Source organism: Phoenix dactylifera, chromosome 11, assembly GCF_009389715.1.
Source record: "Phoenix dactylifera cultivar Barhee BC4 chromosome 11, palm_55x_up_171113_PBpolish2nd_filt_p, whole genome shotgun sequence".
Lineage (NCBI taxonomy): Eukaryota > Viridiplantae > Streptophyta > Magnoliopsida > Arecales > Arecaceae > Phoenix > Phoenix dactylifera.
In genome coordinates, this window is record NC_052402.1 from 25199164 (window position 1) to 25220164 (window position 21001).

The 21001-nt window shown below is 38.0% G+C and overlaps 1 protein-coding gene across 3 annotated transcripts; it reads left to right on the top strand.

Annotated features, from left to right (window-relative positions):
* Positions 1–8715: 8715 nt before the first annotated feature.
* On the top strand, positions 8716–15875 carry LOC103710518 (dehydrogenase/reductase SDR family member FEY-like). 3 transcript variants are annotated; one of them, XM_026805970.2, is made up of 8 exons: positions 8716–8985; positions 12262–12379; positions 12709–12826; positions 13748–13884; positions 14808–14909; positions 15031–15114; positions 15190–15247; positions 15505–15875. In XM_026805970.2, exons 1-8 carry the CDS (start codon positions 8786–8788, stop codon positions 15705–15707), a joined length of 1020 nt encoding a protein of 339 aa, XP_026661771.2. In that variant the 5' UTR covers positions 8716–8785; the 3' UTR covers positions 15708–15875. The 3 variants fall into 3 exon arrangements, with proteins under 3 accessions (XP_026661771.2, XP_017699119.2, XP_017699118.2); XM_017843630.3 differs by having other exon boundaries at positions 8717–8985; positions 12304–12379; positions 15016–15114; XM_017843629.3 differs by having other exon boundaries at positions 8718–8985; positions 15016–15114.
* Positions 15876–21001: the final 5126 nt, after the last annotated feature.

Here is a 21001-nt window from a genome sequence, read left to right on the forward strand (position 1 = left end):
CTACATACCTTTTTTGTTGCAGTGAAGGGCTCCATCATCTGCACTAATTTCACTTGAAATCATTTTAGCATAAGCTCCAAGCAAAGTATCTAAAGTTACAAAGAGAAATAGGAAATCAAGAAAGCTCCTTATGCATTGGGAGCAGTAGTTTGATTGTTGCATGATTCATGCAAGACTGGACACAGCCAACACGGTGTTTTGAGTAGATTTCTCCCAAACCCAAGAAAGGAACATTAAGATATAGTAATTAAATTGGATTTGTCAAAGTCTGTTCAATGTATATCTATACTTTGGAAATGATAAGAGAATGTTAAAAGCATAAGCCATGCAATTGCACTGAATATATTGACCCTAAAAATAGACATTGCGATAATGATATATCTTTGCAGGTCACAATGGCCATGTATCTTTGCATGGGAGTTATGTCATGGTAGTCGGACCTGCACATTATATTATTTATTATAGGTGCAAAGTACATTCTAGTGACCAAGGGATGTAAGGAATGCAGCTAAGGCAATTTAAGTTTATTGTTTATTATGCTAGCAACAATGTCATCTACCTTTGTAAGAATCCTAGTTTTTGTTCAAGCTCAAAGCATATTGATTTTCAATATCATTGGCTTTAGGGTGTTTTTACTTGAACGTTGTTGCGTCTTTACAAAATCTATATACAAAAAGTATGGATATGGTGACAAAGATAGTATTGATGGAAAAATTTGAATTTGCAAGCCAAGCATGTGCTTCCTTGACGAAGCCCTGCTCATAAATTTAGAAGGGGAATTTGTTGGGTTATACTTCCTTATAAAAAAGCAAATGTCTATTGGGCTTGGGTGGACTGGAGGCCCATAACTAAATCTCATAGTCATCTTTGACATTCTTTTATGGGTTTTTTTGCGCACATATCCTCCTAAATATTGAAAGTTGCATGAATACTCTCTTAAAATTGATATTTGCATGTATACCCTTATAAAATATTTGTTTTGCATGTATAACCTTTTTTCTTACATATGTGCCCATACCATCTAACGCCGTCAAAAAATTAACAGTTTAAAATTAAAAATAATTGAAATATCCTTAATGGGTAGATATGCAAAAGAAAATATTTATAAAGGCATATATGCAAATAATACTTTGCGAGGGTATTCATGCAAGTTCATATATTTAGGAGGGTTTCATGCAAAAAATTCTAATTTTATTTTTTTTTGATTTCAACCTGTTTTAATACTCGGATTTGTCTAGTGCTTGCTCCTCAATATTTTTCATAAAAATATTTCTTTAAAAAAGATTAATTCGACAATTAGATAACAAAAAGTGTTATTTCTTTTACTAGTTAGGGGATTATTATACTTTATTCTTCTTTATTTATAACAACATGTATATTTTATTGCATCGAAATATAGCCTATAATATTTATTGTTATAGATACATATGTGAGGGCATACATTAGAATATAGAAAAAGATTAGAATCTTTTAAAGGCACACGATAGATTCCAATAATCAAGCTTCCTTTCTACTGCCATGCTTACGGGTGGAAGAACAATATCAATCATCTCCAAGCAAAATCACTAAAGGACTTTAAACTCTTCAGACTTATTAATAATCTCCATGGCCATATGGTAGAAGGTCACTTTAGACAAATCCGAGTGTTAAAATAGGTTGAAATAGAAAAAAATAAAATTAGAATTTTTTGCATGTAAACTCTCCTAAATATATGAAATTGCATGAATACTCTTACAAAGTGTTATTTACATATATATAACCTTATAAATGTTTGTTTTTGCATATCTATCGATTAAGGATATTTCAATCATTTTTAATTTTAAACCACTCATTTTTTGACGGCGTTAGATGGTGGTATATACACAAAACAAGTATTTTATAAAGGTATACGTACAAATATCAATTTTAAGAGGGTATTTATATAAATTTCAATATTTAGGAAGGTATGTACACGAAAAAAACTCTTCATTTATTGTAGAAGAAAAGAGGAGGGAACTAGGAGTAGTCATGCATTCCCTTCAATTTCTCTTTAGGAAATATTTCTTCTTGCATGAAAGACTTTGTGGAAGAAAACTTGGCGGCTTTCTTATTTCAGAAAAGCTTTCTTTATTAGAGAATGTAAGAAATGAATGTGTCCATCAGATTTGTGAAGATTTATTTATAAATCTATATTCATGATTTTTGGCATCTCTAATTCAGTATTGTTGGAGAGGGTTTGGATTCTTTATTTAGATGTGCTTGCTTCTATACAGTGTTGAAGTCCACTTTTATTTGAGCTCTTGATATATGTTAAGAAGGATGGCCTCTTGATGTTTGACATATATTTTCTTCAGAAAAATTTGCAACTCAAGACAGTGTTCTCTTGAGTTCTTTTGAGTTGGGAACCTCTATTACTGCTCAGAGGTGGGAAACAAATATCTTAAACATGTTACTTTGGAAAAGTGGATGATTTAGTTAGACTAAGTCTCATAGTTTTTCCCAGAGGGTTTTTTCATGTAAAATAACCCTTAGCCTTTTGTTGCTTTTCTTTTATCATATTGATTGCTGCTTTATTTTTGTATTTCTTCTTGTACCAAGGGAAGAAAATTAGTTCAATTTCGGTTTGAGTTTTTATAAAATCAATTCAAACCAGTCCGACCTGATCCAACCTAATCCATATGTATACATACAAATGTATATAAATTCAAACCGACTTAACCCGACCAAACGGAGCCATCCTCCATATGTCTATATATATATATATATATATATATATATATATATATATATATATATATATAATAGAATATCAATCCGATAAACCAAACCATATCGAATTAAATTTTTCGGGTTGATTTCAAGCAGTTTTTATAGATGATGGGTAGGAAACCAGTTTAAATTGGTTTAGTTTTCAATTTAGCTCCAAACTGATCCAACTTGACCAGTGCATACTTTTAGTTACAAAAATTATTAGGTTTCCTGACATTTCACTAAAAGAGTATTCTTGGATTGCTTAATAAAGAAAGTTGAAGCATTCTATTTTGCATCAAAAGAATAAGTTTGTAGGTCCAGAGGTTTGGTTCATATGAAGGTCTAGGTGGCTTTGCTAGCTTTTGCCTTTTGCCTTTTTATTTTTAGTAAAAATTATAGTAGGTTGCCGGACATTTTTCTAGAAAAAAATTTCTTCTAGAATAGATTTGCTAATTTGGAGTTTTCGGTTATGTGAGGATCCGTGCAGGCGTATGTTTAGTCCCACATCGATTATTCGTTGGATAGATCTTGGGTAATTATACAGGATCAAGGAACCCAAATAATACCATCCGGCTAGCCATTTTGCATGAGGTCCTGGGTTGTTATAAATGGTATCAGAACGAACCTGACCCATAACCTATGTGGACTAGGGGACACTGCAACAAGGATCCACTGGGGCTGACCACGGGCCGATCGTGGTGTTTGTCATTAGATTTAAATAGATTTGAACCCTCAGTCTGACGAGGACGTCAAGGCTTAAACGGGAGGAGTATGTGAGGACCCGTGCATGTGTCTGTTCAGTTCCACATTGGTTATTCATTGGGTAGATCTTAGGTACTTATACAGGATCAAGGTATCCAAAAAATACCTTCCGGCGCATGACCCAGATGTTTGTATTTTGCTTGAGACCCGACTGTCGGGATCTAGTTTGGAACGAGCTAGGCGTGCCATCCCGCGTTCATGGGGGACATATGCAGTGGACTCTCGGGGCCTCTCGGGGGGCATCATTGTGCTATGGAGGTTGGGGGGTGTTGGCATTGATGTCTTCCACAAGTGCAACCAACAGGTTATCCTAGTTATTTCTGAGGGGGCCGGGCCTCCGTGGGCCCTTTTAGCCACATATGCCAGTACAAACCATCGGGAGAGGAGAGTCTTGTGGGAGGAGGCCACCAACCTCATTCAGCTTGGCCACCCTGTGATGATGGCAGGGGATTTCAACTGCATTGACAGCCCGGAGGACAAGAGAGGGGGTAAGGCCTTCTCCAACAACATTGAGGTCAGAGAGTTCCAGGACTTTATACAGTCCAATGGACTGGCTGATCTTGGTTTCACCGGCCCGCGCTTCACTTAGTGCAACAACAGGCTGGGGATGGCACGTGTTTGGGAGCGGATTGACCGAGTGTACGCGACGCCCGGATGGATACAGAGATTTCCGGACTTCTTGGTGCGCCACTTGCCCAGGATTGCTTCGGACCATTGCCCATTATTGGTGAGTACCTCTTATACCTTTCCAGTTCATTGTCCTTTTCGCTTTGAGAAGGTATGGTTGTCTTACCCACGGTCGTGGGAGGTGGTGAGAGAGGCGTGGCAGACGCCGGTTAGGGGGGATGGGATGTATAGGGTTACCCGGAAACTTGAGCTAACCAGACGTCGTTTGCAAAGGTGGAATAAGGAGGAGGTGGGGAATATCTTCAGGAGGGTGGAGGAGACGGAGGCATCCATCACTAGGCTACAGGCACTTGAGGACAGAGGGGGCGGTCTTTCAGAGGTGGATCAGGGGGAGCTCAGGGGACTACTGGCTAGACACTCATCCCTTTTGAGGCAGCAGGAGGTGTTTTGGAGGCAAAAGTCCAGGATCCAGTGGATTAGGGAGGGAGATCGGAATACCAGATTCTTTCACCAGTCGACCATCATCAGGAGACATCGGAACCGGATTGGCCGGATTAGGGACAGCAGTGGGCAGGTGTCCGAGGATCAGGAGACAGTCAGGAGGATCTTGGTGCAGTTTTTTCGTGATAGATGGACCGAGTCAGGAGGCACAGATGGTGGAGCATGCGAACCGGTACCAAGGAGGCAGGTGTCAGTGGAGGAGAACGCAGCTTTGATCAGTCCAGTGTCTGGGGATGAGGTGCAGGCGGCCCTTTGGTCTCTGGGCGAGGACAGAGCCCCGGGCCCAGATGGCTTCCCCCCTGTCTTTTTCAGGAGGTACTGGCACATAGTCAGATAGGAGGTGATTGCAGCAGTCCAGCAGTTTTTTATGTCGACAGCGATGCCCGTGGAGTGGAGGAGGACTTTCATTACACTGATTCCGAAGAGACAGGACCCTGTTGAGCCGAGCCACTACAGACCGATTAGCTTGTGCACCACCCTGTATAAGGTGGTGGCAAGGGTACTAGTCCAGAGGATGAGGGGTATTCTACCCAGACTTATTTGCCCTGAGCAGGGGGCTTTCGTTGGGGGGCGATCCATTTCGGATAACGTCCTCATTGCTCATGAGTTCATGGCTGACCTCCAGAAAGCGCCTAAGTGCAGGTGCTTAATGGGAGTCAAACTTGATATGGAGCGGGCATACGACAGGATGAGATGGGAGTTTGTGCGGCGATGCCTGGAGGGATTTGGATTTCACCCACAGTGGGTTAGATGGGTACTCGGCTGCATATTGTCCCCGTCCTTTGCCTTATTGCTGAACGGCTCACCATCGTGTTTCTTCGAGTCGTCGGTAGGATTGAGACAGGGCTGCCCTTTGTCACCACTTTTGTTCATACTATGTGCAGATTCCTTGTCCCGTGCACTCAGACAGGCCGTCCATGAGCAGGAGTTGGAGGTCTATGGCCCGGCGGCTGGGACGACTAGGGTCTCGCATCTGTTATTTGCTGATGATTGTATTCTGTTAGCTCGCGCGACGAGCAGATCAGCACGGGCCATTAGTAGGATCTTGGGGGCATATTGTGGTATGTCGGGGCAGCAGGTTAATCTGACCAAGTCTGCCATTTTCTTTAGCCCGAAGACTAATCATGGGGTGAGGCAGTCTATTATGAGTCTTCTAGGAATTGGTGAGCAGGAGGGGACCCTTACATATCTCGGGGTGCCTATTACGGGACGCCACCTACGTCGGAGGGAGTGTACATCCATGGAGCTGAGCATCACCCACCGTTTGGAGAGTTGGCAGGCGGGTGCACTGTCGATGATGGGCCGAGTCACCTTGGTACGGTCAGTGTTGTGCTCTATCCCTATTTATTTGCTCTCCAATACCCTGGTCCCTCTTGCTGTGATCCGGGGATTGGAGAGGATGTTTCGCACTTTCATCTGGGGACGGCGAGGAGGTAGAGACGGTGTTCATCTGGTGGCTTGGGAGTCTATTTGCCAGCCGACTGACAGGGGAGGACTTGGTATTCACTCATTGGTCGAGCGGAGGGAGTTACTGGCGACCAGGTTGGCAGCCAGGTTTCTCCTTGAGCCTGAGGGTCTATGGGGCTCACTGTTGAGGGCGAAGTATGGGGACCCTGCCCCCCACTACGTCCCACGTACTGGCCGAGGAGCTTCATTTATCTGGAGAGAGATCTGTGCTCGCGTCCCGGGAGTGATGCCAGAGATCAGGTGGGAGATTGGTGATGGGCGGTCGATCTGCATTTTGGAGGACAGATGGTTGGATGAGGTAGCACTACAGGGGTGGCCCACCGAGATTGACCACGGATGGATGGAGGGACGTAGAGTGTGTGCCTTATTTGCCCAGGGGGAGCGGAGGTGGGACGCAGTCTTGTTAGACAGGTATTCGGGGAGCACCTTGCTGAGCGCGTCCTAGCTCTGCCGATCCCGGAGGGGGAGGCAGTGGATAGGAGGGTATGGAGTAGGACAGGTAGGACGACTGTGAGAGTTCGGGACCTCTCAGCTATTGGTAGAGGGCCCTCTGCGAGACAGTTGGGCTGCGGTTGGATTTGGAGGATGCACATTCACCCCCGAGTGGCCTTGTTCCTGTGGAAGGTGGCTTGGGGGTGTTTACCTACTAGTGGGGTTTTGGCGAGGCGGGGCGTGAGAGTTCCGGCCGGATGTGGAGCTTGTCAGGCGACAGAGGAGACCATCTATCATGTTCTTTTTGAGTGCCCTAGAGCTAGTCAGATATGGAGACATGCTTCAGCCCAGCCCGACCAGAGGCAGTTGTGGGCATCCACTGAGGAGTTCCTCCGTCACTTGGAGGCCTCGGTACGGGGGTCTGTTCGAGAGGAGAGGGGGACTCGTGATGCCTACCTGGCCTATCATTGTTGGCTGGGGAGGAATACATGGGTCTTCGATGGTGAGAGCCACCATCCGAGATTGGTGGCGGACCGAGCTCTACGGCTTGCGGCGGAGATCACAGGCTCTGTTGAGGCTACACCTGCTGGGTCGGCTAGGGACATCTGGGGCTCCCATTCTGCTCTTGCAGCGTCCAGGACGATTCTTGTATCCTGGGTGCCCCCACTCCCTGGCTTTCTCAAGGTGAACTTCGATGGCAGCGTATCAGCGGATGGGAGCTGTGGAGGTGTGGGATTTATTATTAGGGATCATGACGCCAGACTTGTGGCGGCAGGTGGACGCAGGATTTTTGACTCATCAGTGGTGACTGCAGAGCTTCGGGCGGCCTGGGAGGGTGTCTCCTATGCGAGGAGGGTACTTGGTGCGAGTCACATCCTTCTTGAGGGAGATTCGACCACGGTGATTGGGTGGATCCGGGCAGGAGGTTACACAGTCGAGGACCGGCCGCTGCTTCACGATATCCGTAGAGCTTTGGGGGAGACTGTCTCCTACCAAGCCTCGCACGTATATCGGGAGGCAAATGGTGCGGCTGACTGGGTTGCCTCTTTCGCGGCTCATCATTCGGGAGATTTTCTTTGGCTAGGCCACGAGGTTGTGCCTTCGTCCTTACGTAGCATTTTGTTTTCCGATTTTGTGGGCAAGCTTCACGCTCGTCATGTGTGAGCTGCCGTTTTACCAAAAAAAAAAAAAAATGAGGTCCTGCAGCTTATAACCTAAAAGATTGTTTAAAAAGGAAAGTGAGGGCATTCTATTTTATCTCAAAAGAATAAGTTTGTAGATCTAGAGGTTCGGTTCCTGTAAAGATCTAGGTGGGTTTGCTTGATTTTGTCTTTTGAATTTTTATTTTCAGTACAAATTTTATTAGGTTGCCTGACATTTTTCTAAAAGAATTCTTCTAGAATAGGATTGCTAATTTGGAGTTTTCGGTTATCCGACCTAAATAAAAAAAGTCAGAGCATAAGTTCATAGGTCTAAAGGTTCGGTCCATGTAAAGATCTAGGTGGATTTGCTTGCTTTTATCTCTGGTATTTTTATTTTTAGTAAACATTTATTAGATTGCCTGACATTTCTCTAAAAAAGAATTCTTCAAGAATAGGCTTACTAATTTGGAGTCTTTGATTAACTGACCCAGAGGATTGTTTAATAAAGAGAATCAGAGTATTTTATTTTATCTCAAAAGAATAAGTTTGTAGCGGTTCATGTAAAGGTCTTGGTGGGTTTGCTTGGTTTTTTTCTTTTGCATTTTTATTTTTAGTAAAAAATTTATTAGGTTGCTTTACATTTCCCTAAAAGAGAATCATTCTAGAATAGACTTGCTAATTTGGAGCCTTCGGTTATAGGATTGTTTAATAAAGAAGGCAAGAGCGCTTTTGTCTTTTGCATTTTTATTTTTAGAATTTTTCAAGAATACTTTTTGACTTCATTTCCTATGGCCATGACCTTCTATCACCTCCTTGAAAGGAGGGAAGAAAGAGTGCGGACTTTCTTTTACCTCTTTGTTTTCCCCTCAATTGGCTCATACATTTGGTGTGATAGCTAAGCTTTAGATAAGTAAGTAGCAAAGGCCAGCAGTCAACCACTCAAGGAGACCCAGATCCAAAATCTACGGCTTAACTCCATCATGAACATGCGAGCTCAAGTAATAAATTCACACTATAACTTTGACGCTCGATAGAAGTTTTATAACTCGAACACGCCATGAACAAGCTCAAAATTATATGTCTCCTTGCCTTCCCACGGAGTAATAACCTTTTAGGTGCCAAACATGGGCTCCATAAGGGAGAGAGAAGAAATGGAGAGAAGGGCATGGGCAAGGGGTATGTGGGAGATCATGAAGGAATCGGTAAGCCAAAAGCTTCTCACATGGCATCTCCCTTCCCCTCCCTTCCTCCTTCCGGGACAACTCTCTGGTCTCACGGTAATTGTCACTGGGGCCACCAGTGGCATAGGACTCCACACTGCGAGGTAATTAAGTCCCACCCACCTTCTCTCTAAGTGGATATATTCAAATTCCATTATGAACAAGGATGGGATCAAACCCTCTGAAAAGAAAAAAAATCTTCAGTAAATGTTTATTTACATCCAGAGGGATTGAAAATTTTTGTTCTCTTCTATTTTTCCTGGATTAATTCTTTTATTCATATATATATATGAAGATATATAACTTATTTATTCTATTCATTCTACCCACTTTCAGAGGAAGGCCTATGCAAATAGTTTCTTCTAGTTTAGCTTTGTCAGGAAGTCTAGGCTTTTACCAATGAATACATGTAGAAGTTGTGATGCGAGTTCAAAACAAATAAAAGACTTTATATGCAGATAACAGATCTATAGAAATACAAGCCTTTATCAAGGTCAAAGAGAGGAAGAGTAATTCCTTCTCGAAGGGTAGCTCTTTGATAATTTCTTATTAGATTATGGTACTGCTGCAGATGGGGACTTTGGAAGATTCGTTTGCATTGGTTGGGGGTGTTTTTCTATCGTTGTGAGAATGTCTGTGACTGTATCATATTTTTTCTACTTTAGCAGATATGCCTTTCTTTTACCTGAAAAAAAAAAAAAGAGGAAGAGTAAAAATGGTATTTAGGAAGGTGGTCATTCATAACTCATCTTGTTAGGTTCATCTATCCTCCCTCAACAAAAAATGAAACCTACTTCTCTGATGATAAATTCATAGATATTACAAGGCTTGAGATGTCCCCACGACATTGGCTTACAACAATATATTCAGCAAGCATGGCTTCTCTTTAAATTTTGACACATAGACTAAGAACTATAATGACCATATTCATCTGGAAATACTGTACTATAGCTTATATCTTACATGAAAATTTTTCAATTTAAAAATGAAGACATAATGATAGAGCATGTTTGCAAGAACAGTTACTTAGCTCTAGTTGGTGAAAGGGAGATGTGATACGTGGTTTTTTTTTTTTTTTTAGTTTCTTCACTTAGCAACAACAGTTACTTATCCTTTGTTTCCTTTCTTCCTTCTTTTCTTATTTCTCATTTTTCTTTCTCTTTTGCCTTTTATATTTCCTTTTTCTTCTTTCTTTCCCTTCTTCGTTTTTCTTTTTTTTTCTTTATCTTCTCCCTCCCTTGTTTTTTTTCCTTCTACCTTCATTCCTTTCCTTTTTTTTTTTCTTTTTCCTTCTTTTCTTCCTCTCTTTTTGTCTTTTCTTCTACTTCTTTTCTTTCTTTCTTTTGTCTTCTTCTTTCAGCACATGATACGTTTTAAAAACTTGCCCTTTTCATGGTCCTTTTTTTCAAAGGAACAGAAAGGGATAGCCAGGATAGCTGGGATGCCTTCTATCCCATCAGGACTTAAAACTACAACAAAATCACTACAACTCAAACATAACCATATAAAAAATAAAAAATTATGAAGTGCTTTACTGATGACTCAAAAAAGGCAGATATACGGTGTTGTTCCTAAAACAATTATAACTTGAACTTATACTATATGAGCAAGAGCAAACCCGATAATGTAATTTAAATGCTTATGGCTAGCAAGAATTAGGATAGAAAATGGTATTTATACCATAAGGTTTCATGAAGACTAGCAATTAAGGATAGAAAGAATAAGAGAAGATCAAACTTATGACATTATGCCTGCAAATCTAACTAAACTAATAAATTGGAAGTATTAGCAGGAAAAGTAGTTTTCATGTGCCTACAGCTTATAATTCTAATTTCTAAGATAAATAAGTGACTAACCGACACCTCCTCCTTGTCATCATGCTAGAGAATTGGCTCTAAATTGGGCAAGCATCACATAATAAGTGAACAATATGATGACTATGAAGTAACAAATGTAAATTCAATATCTAGAATGCGAACAAGGGTAAATATGGAAGGAAAACCAGTAAAGGGGAAAGAAACTAGCAGAGACTACTAGTCCTAAAAGCGCCCAACTTTACTATTTGCTAAAAGAAACTTTTAACTTTCTAATGAAGGCTTTCCATGTGATTAATCTTCATGTGTCCCAGTCCTTACAAGACAAGCCAATGTAGAAAATGCAGCAAACAGCTTGGGAGATAGAGTTCTGCACCAACAAGTTATACCATATTTATAACCATACCACTACAACATCAGTACTATAGTAGGATGGAGAGATGTATCATGTCACACAAAATCTAATACACCTGAAATATAGATTGCATGGTATTGGAGAGATGTATCATGTCACACAAAATCTAATACACCTGAAATATAGATTGCATGGTATAACTCTATAGGTAACGAGTACTGAATATTGAAAATGACGATCTCTAAGATAATCATCATAACTCTAATCCTCTAGTCCTTGGCCATTTTGAGAAAAAGTCGTGTAGACCGGCAGCACTTTCTAAGCCCTAGAAAGGAGTTGACGAGGATGAGCTGCGGGGAGCGTGCACAGGAGCTGCTGCAGCTCTAGCTCCCACATCCCTAATTCCTCCTCCAATTCCCTAATCTCTCACTTCCAACCCCCAAATCCAACCCCTTTCCATGTTTTAATCTAATATTTCTCTCTGAGATCTCTTTATTCATGCCACTGGCACTATTTGCCATTGATACTAAGTGAAGAACTCATCACATTGTCCTCTTCTCTTTGATTTTCTTCACTTCAAATCATGGTGGAGATTGACTACCTGATGTCGAAGCAGATGAAGCCGTGGAGCTCGGGATGTCAATATGGATGTCACAGATGGGGAATCAGAGGATATTCTTGTGCTAGTGGAATTATAGATGCAAGAATACATCAGAAGATTTGTCAAAAACTGTTGCCCTAAAATTAAAGTGCAGGTTCAATTGTTAGAAATGGCTAGTAAAACACCAAACACTCCTGAGCAAGAACTTGCAGGATTGCTTGAGTACCAAGATAGGAAAATTTGCTTGCTCTCTCAGAAACTTTGTGATCAGATATTTTTCATAAATGAAAATTAAGCTCTACTTATGGATCTACTATGGAAGGTGGTGGAGTTGGCTTGACATTTAATTATGATGGATTGTGTTTTGCTTTCTTTATCATTTGGCTTAATTCAAACTTCCCAAGGCAACTGTATCTTATTACTTAACAATGCTTACAAAAGGCAATATATCATGTAGGTTTCCTTGAATATGTTTCTTGCCCTACCCACGGCAAAGATCATTCTCTGTTTGAAGCCACATTATTTGTTTTCATTTTCTATTTACATTATTCATTTGCGAAGTTCTTTGAGTTCGACTATGACAGTCTTTCCATGTACAAATACAATATAGGGAACTGGTCATGGCTGGGGCTCATGTTGTCATGGCTTGTAGGAACATCGAGGTTGCAAACTGCATGGCGCATGAATGGAGAGCACAGGCAAGTGATGGAATGATCGGAGAAATGGAGGTAATATCCAGCTCAAAAAATTGCCCACTAATTCCCGTAACTTTGAATTATATCTACATATAGTTTTACATGTAATTTGCTGCGCTGCTTTCTTAGCTAAATTAGAAATATAAATAAGCTAAAGGATAATCTTGAGAATATTTAACTTGATTATATATAGAAATTGCCCATTTCTTTGCTTTAAGCCTTGACTGTTTGACTTCTTGCACCTTTGGTGTAATTGAAGAAAGCTAACCTTCTCTCAGTACAGCCATATCATATATAGAACTGTAGAACCACTTAAAAGCATTCTGCAACCTCAACAACATGTTATTTTGCTGTCCATGCAGGCCATACCAATTGATCTCCTCTCTCTATCATCAGTTCTTAGTTTTGCACTAGAGTGGGAGAAGCGTGCAAAGCCCTTGCATGTACTAGTCAACAATGCAGGTGCCTTTTACATGAAAGGTTAGCCTTTTCTTTTGGTCATCCTTGTGTTTTCCCCTAATAGTACCGTTCCATCAGTGTATACTTCTTCAAATTTATGGGTGGAAGTTTGTTAAGGTCATCTGATAGCAGTTCAAAAATGGTTTGAAGGACCATGCTTTGATCAGTCAGCTGGGTAAGCTAGCAAGCCTAACACAGATATACAGGACATTGTTAGCATGATTGACGAGATACCCTACCAGACTGATAAATGGCTTTACTGTGAAATAAAGAATTTTTGTCAAAAAAAAAATAGAGGTTAACTTTACCCGGTCTACAAGATAGATTCCAGAAATTTCAAACATAGAATGACTCTTAAATGAGGTAAACAGAAGCGACTGAAGTGCTAAGAGTGTTTAGGTTACAATAGTGTGCTAAATATACGGTTCTGATTTCATATAGTGCAAAAGTTGAACAAAATGATACCTTAGATACATGTGAGAAGTGGTACACTTTATTGTATCAAAAAGAAAAGGTAAATATGAACACCTGCTCCAAAATAGACTTTATTATCACTGAATTGGTTTTATCTCTGCAAGTACCAAGCTAATCAATCAAAATTTGATGATCATATGAGCATTGCTTATAATCAACACAGCATGTAGGTTGCAGCATAACATAAAACACCCTTGTCCCATAACATGCTAATATTTCAGATAATAACCAACATGAATCTTGACCATACACCTGAGGGGTTTCTTAATTATTTTGAATTAGGGCTTAAGATACAAGAATTCAAAAATGGCTAAGGTCCTTCATTCTCTTATAGGTTACTTGCTAAGTGTTTCAGCCACATGCAATGGCTTGAGCATAATCTGATTTTAATATCATTCACTGAATATTAAAGATCCCTATATCTATATTATGATTTTGCAAATTAACTAATGAAATGTCTTCGGATAGAACCACAAAGATTTACTGAAGGCGGAATCAAGCAACACATGCAGGTGAACCACATAGCTCCAGCACTGCTCATTCTTCTTCTCTTACCTTCTTTGCTTAAAGCTCCCTCCTCACGGATTGTCAATGTTAATTCTGTGGTAATTGGATCTTTCTCCTTTCCTTCTCTGAAGTTAATTAAAGTTTTTGATATAGTAATATGCTGTTTATCTGCAAACATAGTTTTTACAGAGATCTATAATTACATTACTCTTCTATATTTCACTCATTTGACTTAACCAATGCAAGTTACCAGAACCAATGTCTAGAAAAGCATTCAGTGTGAAAACTGATAGATATCTGCTTATGGATTTACTAGGGAGTGGACAGCCAAAAAGGCAAATGGCAGTTGGACCCAATGTAAATGCGTGTGTATATATATGTGTGTCTGTGTGTGTATGCACTTATTTACTATTTTTTTATTCATTTGCAAAAGCTTCTTTTTGAATTATTTACTCATTTTTGTGTATACATAAATGTATAACCATAATAATCGAAACCTTGGCCTACAATTATGGTTTTATAAATTCTTCTTTACCAATCATTCTTATTAAAAGCCATCTCTGTTATCTATGCACTCTGAATGCATGTTCATTAGCACAGACAGATCACATTCTTATGGCAGTGCAATTGTAATATCACCGACCAATTTCTCAATAATTACCTAAACACAAGAATTTACTGATTTAAATGGAATATAGATCTAACATAAGGAGATTCAATTTAATCATCTCCAGGATACAGAACCAATTCAAAGATCAATAATCCATCTATAGCACATCAAAATGTGCAATTAGTACCGAAGTTGCTCCACTCATATCTAGTGACAACCAGTCCAAACCAGAGAGACTCCAAGCATTATAAGGAATTACTAAACATCTCACTGTTCAATATGTAGAAGTAAATAATGAACAGTTTAGATCATTAAATTAAGAGTGACGAGAGCTAATAGTGAGTAACAAAAGTAGGAAAAAGTTTCAAGACTATCAATCCGGCTAACTGGTTTCATTAACTTTGAATGCAGGCTCACCATTGTGCTGTAGTTGACCCTTCTCACTGGACTAGCAGAATTGAGGATGACAAGTTCAATGATATAAGAGCCTATGGCGAGAGCAAACTAGCCCAAGTATCACTCCATCACATTAATGTCCTCATCAAAGCTTTTTCAAACAATATTTGCAGGATCATGTAAACTGATACATGTATTGTTTTTCTTTTCCGAATTTTTGGAGCTAATGTTTCTCAAGACCCTAGCCAGGAAGCTTTCAGAGAAGAAAATAACCTCCATCCAGTGCATTGCGGTGAGCCCAGGGATCGTCAACACCAAATTGGTCGGTTTCTTAATTAAGTTTTCATCGTCTAATAAGTATGCACAATTAGCTGATTTCAGTGAAAATATTTTTCAGGTAAAACAAGTTCCAATCTCTGATTGGAAGTTATTCTGGATGTTCAGTCCTGCTGAAGGCAAGTGCTGAGACTATTTTCTTTTGCTTATATGTGCTTCTTAGGGTATCTTGCAGCTCATGGCTAACAAAATTCATGGGCCATATATGGCTCAGGTCACTTAGGTGTCTTAAGGTTTAGGCATGATCGATATCTGGTCCAGCTGGGAATGGGTACCATGCAAGAGTACCATGCAGTCATGCATTCATGTACAACAATGAATTGTTAATTTAGAAAGGATCTTATAGCTGATGAAATGCATTTATACTCTCAAACAGGTGCAAGGAGTGTGGTCTTCTGTGCAACAAGTGCCAGAACGGTTGACAAGGCCAAGGGTTTTGCATACTATTCTTATGCTTGCAAGCCGACCAAGGAGTCACCTCAGGCAATGGATGTGGATTTATGTCTCCATGTGTGGCAAAAGACATTGGAAATTCTGCATTTAGATGTAGACTATTTAAATCAAGTCATCAACTGTTAAATATGCTTTTAGACGAGTTTTAACTCATCTTGAATCAAGAGAACTTTATTCCTCTGATCAAGAGAGATTACTTAATTCTGTTTTCTTTTCTTTCTTTGGTAGTCTTTCAGCATGTTCAAAATCTTGTCTTCCACATGAACTAGCACCCCAACAGTCTCAACTTTTCAAGAGTAACTCTATCTGTAGTTTATGAATGCTCGACATGCTTAGTTACCGTAAAACAAGTTTAGATGATGATTTGATTTAATCTTGCCAAAAAAGAGAACATCGGGTAAACCTCAAGTGAAACATGTGGAAACCAACAGGAAATGAGTACAAAACCGGAACCTTATATGTGAAAAAAAGTAGAAACTCTTGCAATGGCGCCCTAGTGGTTTCCTGCATACTGTTCATATTACACTTTGATAGTTCTCGAGTTATTCAATGTCTGCTTCTCTCATCTGTTTACTGATGTGGAAATTTCAAGAAGGTCGTACAGTTTTTGCATCTAACAACATAACCATAATTAAGCAAAGATAATGCATTTGAACTCAAGTTCTTGCACTTTTTTTTGTTGTTACTAATTTAAAGATGATCACTAATTATTAAACTTTAGGCATATGAAGATTTTCCCATCCGCTGCCTTATTACAGTTGGGATTAAAGGAAGAATGTTATAAGACTTTCCTCCCCTTATCCTGTTTTCTCTTTTTTTTCCCTTAATTTTTTGAAATTTCCCTGCACAAGACGATCCGTGCGATTAACAAAGAGCAACCAGTTTGGCAGCAGAGGCAAGCTCCATGGATCCTCTATCTCATAGTTGGGGAACTTCATTAACGACTTGTTATTGCTCTCGGCTGCCATAGTGTTGTTCAAGTTGATTGATAGGTAAAACAGCTGCTATAGGCCCATCTTTGCATAGAAATGACCTAGAATTTCAAGTGACATGAATTACATGCCCTTATTGATGAACTGGATGAATGGCTCTTTAAAGAATCAATTTACTTAAGCATGTTAATTGTTCCTTTAGGCTTAATCCTTGCTGCTATTTTAGCATTTGACCAACATTTGATGAGATTGTTTAGGTTATATACATAGCCCGGAAGCAATAGATCCTTAGCAGAACCAGGAAGCTTTTTCACTGCACTAATTTCAGTACAGAGTCCAGCATATGAGAATATTATTATCACATACATATATGTAAAAAGGTTAACCAGGTGGCTGGCATTGCTCTTTCTTCAAAAAGAAAAAAATAAAAAATAAAAAGGTCACTTGCAATCCTGGATTCCTACTTGTAGCCTGTTAGGTTGCATATTCATACCCAATTTGGTATTCTAAACCCCCAAAAAAGGGGATCATTTCAGCAATTGCTGTTCCTACACCAAGATATTATCTCCATTAAGATGCATTACATCTATTGATCCAGGATCTATACTCAGTCCTTTGCAACAATTATCTCAATTTGAGAACAAGAAAAATTTGCTTAGGTTGAAATGTAAATCCAGTTGCCATCAAATTTCTGCAGTATTTCCAAAAGGTTTTTACCATTAAAACAGATTCACCCCATAGCTTTGCCTACATGTTGATTGCAATTTTTCCCCATGTTGTTGGTATATCACATTAATTTGATGTGTTAAATCTATCTTTATTCTTGCTGATGATAACACAATCCATTTGTTCATCCCAGATTATTATTGCTCAATGCTGAAGATTTTCATTGAAATTAGGGGCCTCTGAAAAGTAGTGCTCAACTCCTCCACCCCTTCCCCTCCAAAAACAAATAACTAAAGAAATACTGCTTAAGCAAGTAGGCTTATTAGGTGGTTTCCAAGGGCATCAAATCTTGCCACTTCCAACTGAATAATTGCAATTCTGTAGTAGAGACTCTTTTTCTAACTTTCATTTCTATTCAGATTTCTATTGCACTGCTCATCAAGTATAAGAAGCAGAGAGTTACCATTTGGCTAAGCAGCACAAAACCAAATACTGCCACAAAGGAAAAGGATTTCCTATTAGTGGATATTAATCTCTTGAACAAAAGACATCAGTGGGTATTTACTTCATGACCAAAGGCATATGAAACAGAGATGCAAACAGAAAGACAAGGCTCACTCTTCATATACAAGTTCACCATAACTCTGTGCTTACACCTCCCATAGAATCGAAAGATGCAGCTAGGGAACTTAATTCTGCAATAACACTTCACGAAAACGATGTCGATGGATTCGGGCAAGGCCATTCTTGACCATGCACTGAGAACGACTTCTCCAGCTCCCTCATGAAGAGCGATGAAGAAGGTTTGCTCTTGATGGAAGAAAAATTCTCCATGACTTCCCTCTCTTCTTCTTTTATTGTGTCAAGAATTCTCGACACCTTGTTCCTCACAACGGAGACGAGCTGCGGCGGAGCCACCTCCATCACAAACCGAGAAGCTTGCGCCTTACCCATTGCCCCACTGGCAACTCGTATTGCATTCAGCAACACAATTGAAAGAGAATAGAATCAGGAAGAACGGAAGAAATGGAAGAAAGCAGAGGCTGTGGAGAGACCACAGGGAGGAGAAGCAGCAGCCTGGATTTATAGCGAATGATTGGTTGTCATGTAGCTCTGACATACAGATGAACTTCTGTGTAAACATTACTCCGTGTGGAAGACGCACACAGAAACCAGCACGACTTTTGACGCACGCAGAAACCGGCACGAATTTTGACCCTATGGTACTTTTCATGGGGTTAACCTCAGAGCCATCGCTTTTAACTTTTTTTGCATTCAATGCGGGCTTTCGGCAGATGGTAGCGTAGGGGGACGGTGCTGATCGCTGCATTGGCTGTACGACACGTGTACATCAGGATTAGGTTTCCTATCTGTTAGGATTTGGGTTTGCCTGGCTCCGCTACCGTGATGTGTGATATGTTTGAGGATTTCCAGCCGTGGGTCCAGTCGAGAGTGGTCTGGAAAAATAACTAAAAAATAAAAAATTTATTTAAAACATCGTGCTATAAGGTACAGGATTACGGAAACAAAAAACGACGGAGATGTTAATTTCCCCACCTTTAGGGAGTGACAAGTGTGGGCTTCGAGTGGGACGTAGTGCCGTGCACCAGAGGTTAGATGTTGACTTTGTTCCGACCAAATTTTAAGGATGAAGTTTTGAGATAATAAAGATCAGGCAATATCCATCTCAAATTATTTTTATATTCAAATCTATTTAAATATAGATAAAAATTTAATTAATTAATTAATATCTATATTTATAGATATAGATAGATAATTATTCGGTTCGTATCTGGACATTTGATTCTATTTATAATCCTATTTAATTTTATCTAATATTTATATTTTTTAAAAAATAAATGATTGCATCAATATGCTATTAATTTAATCTATCTTTTACTTAGTAATATATTGAATTATATGGTGATAAAGTTTAATTATTCGACTTATACGTATGTTTATATCCATATTTTTACTATTTGATTAGTATCCGTATTTATTTAAAACAAATATAAATATGATTTTTTGTATCTGATTAATATTTATATCTGTATTTTATTTATTAAATAAAATAAATATGGATATGGATATATTAGTATTCGATCTGTTTTTAGCCCAATAAAGCTTCATTCATATTTTTTATGAAAGAAAAAGGACAATGTGCAATCTTTCCCGCTCATTTCTCACTTTCTTCATGTAATGTTGGAAATTTCATTAACTGCTAACCACCATGTTGAAAAATTTTACAAGATCAAAGTGGAGTATAAACAAGCTAGATTTCAACATGTGAGATACATATGAATCCTAGATGGTTCAAAATTAATGAATATAAAAGAGTAAGAAGGGAGGATTATTTGGGAATAATATAATATGAAGACAAACATTTCTGAAACCTCACGCATTAAATAATAGAGATAGAGGTATCAAATCATAGGAACACAATTATTATATATAATTATAATATAATAATACACTATAATACATATAGTTATATTATAAATAATATAACATATAGTTATTATAGTAATATTATAATATATGATAATTATAATATTATTATAATATAATTTATATTATGTAATATAGTTATGATATAATAGTTATAATAATATCACTTTTAAAATATATCTTATATATTTATAATTATAATTATCATATTAATATAATAATATATTATATAATAATGTTATTATAATTAATATTAAATATAATTATTATAATTATATAATTATTATATATCCGAATTATTATATAGTATTATTTTGTTAGTAATTATTATATATTATTATAGTAATATATAATATATAATATGACATATGATATATAGTATATAATATATTGTAATATTCTATATAATATTATATATTATCATATTTTATAATAATATATTAAATTATCGACTTTTAAAAATATATTATATAATTTTTTATAATATTATATAATATATCCTAATATATATTATTATTATTATATTATATCATATATAATATTTTATATTAGAAAATATTATAATATGTATTACATTATAAAAGGTGTAAGGATGGTGTCGAGATTGGGAGGTTGGGTAAAAACCCACTTTTTTAAAAAAAATTTGGCAGTGAAAACTTTTTACTTCCTTTTTTTTAGAAATAATGAAAGTTATTTAAAAAAATAGTACAAGATAACCAAACATATTTTCTGCATTAAATTCCTTTTTTTATTTTTTAAAATAAAATAAATAAGAAAAAATGATACCAAAATAACATGATAATATATTGTTATTTTTTTTAGTAAAGTTTTTTTTTTTTTGGTACAATGAGTTTTGTTTTTTCAATGTTGACACAACATACCTTGTTTTGAATTGTACATTCACTATTTTTCGTGATGTCAATTAAATTTGCTTGAGCTTTTCTTGTCTTGTCAAAAGGAATCTAAAAAGAGATAAAAACAAATCATCTTGTTGTCGTTGATGATAGAATCTATAGTTTTCCTGGCACTTCGTTTGCATGGCACAAACATATAAATGGAAGCTTTTTAGTAGTTTTCATTAACATGCATTGTGGAAAAAAGATGTATGGACAAGTAGATTGATCATTAAGTCTAGTTGGAAACTATAAACACATCTTGAATTAATTGGAAAGACTGAAAAATGATTGCTATTTGTTAATTATATTATATAAATTCATGTTAAAACACATATACAGAGAGAGAACCCAACTCAAAATTTCAACCATACTGAGCCAAAGTGCTTCACTCTAACTTAGATCAAACCTGCATCTGTCTTTGATTTTTACAGTAGGTACCGTTCTTGTTGAAAAAGATTAAGCAACTTCTTATCCACAA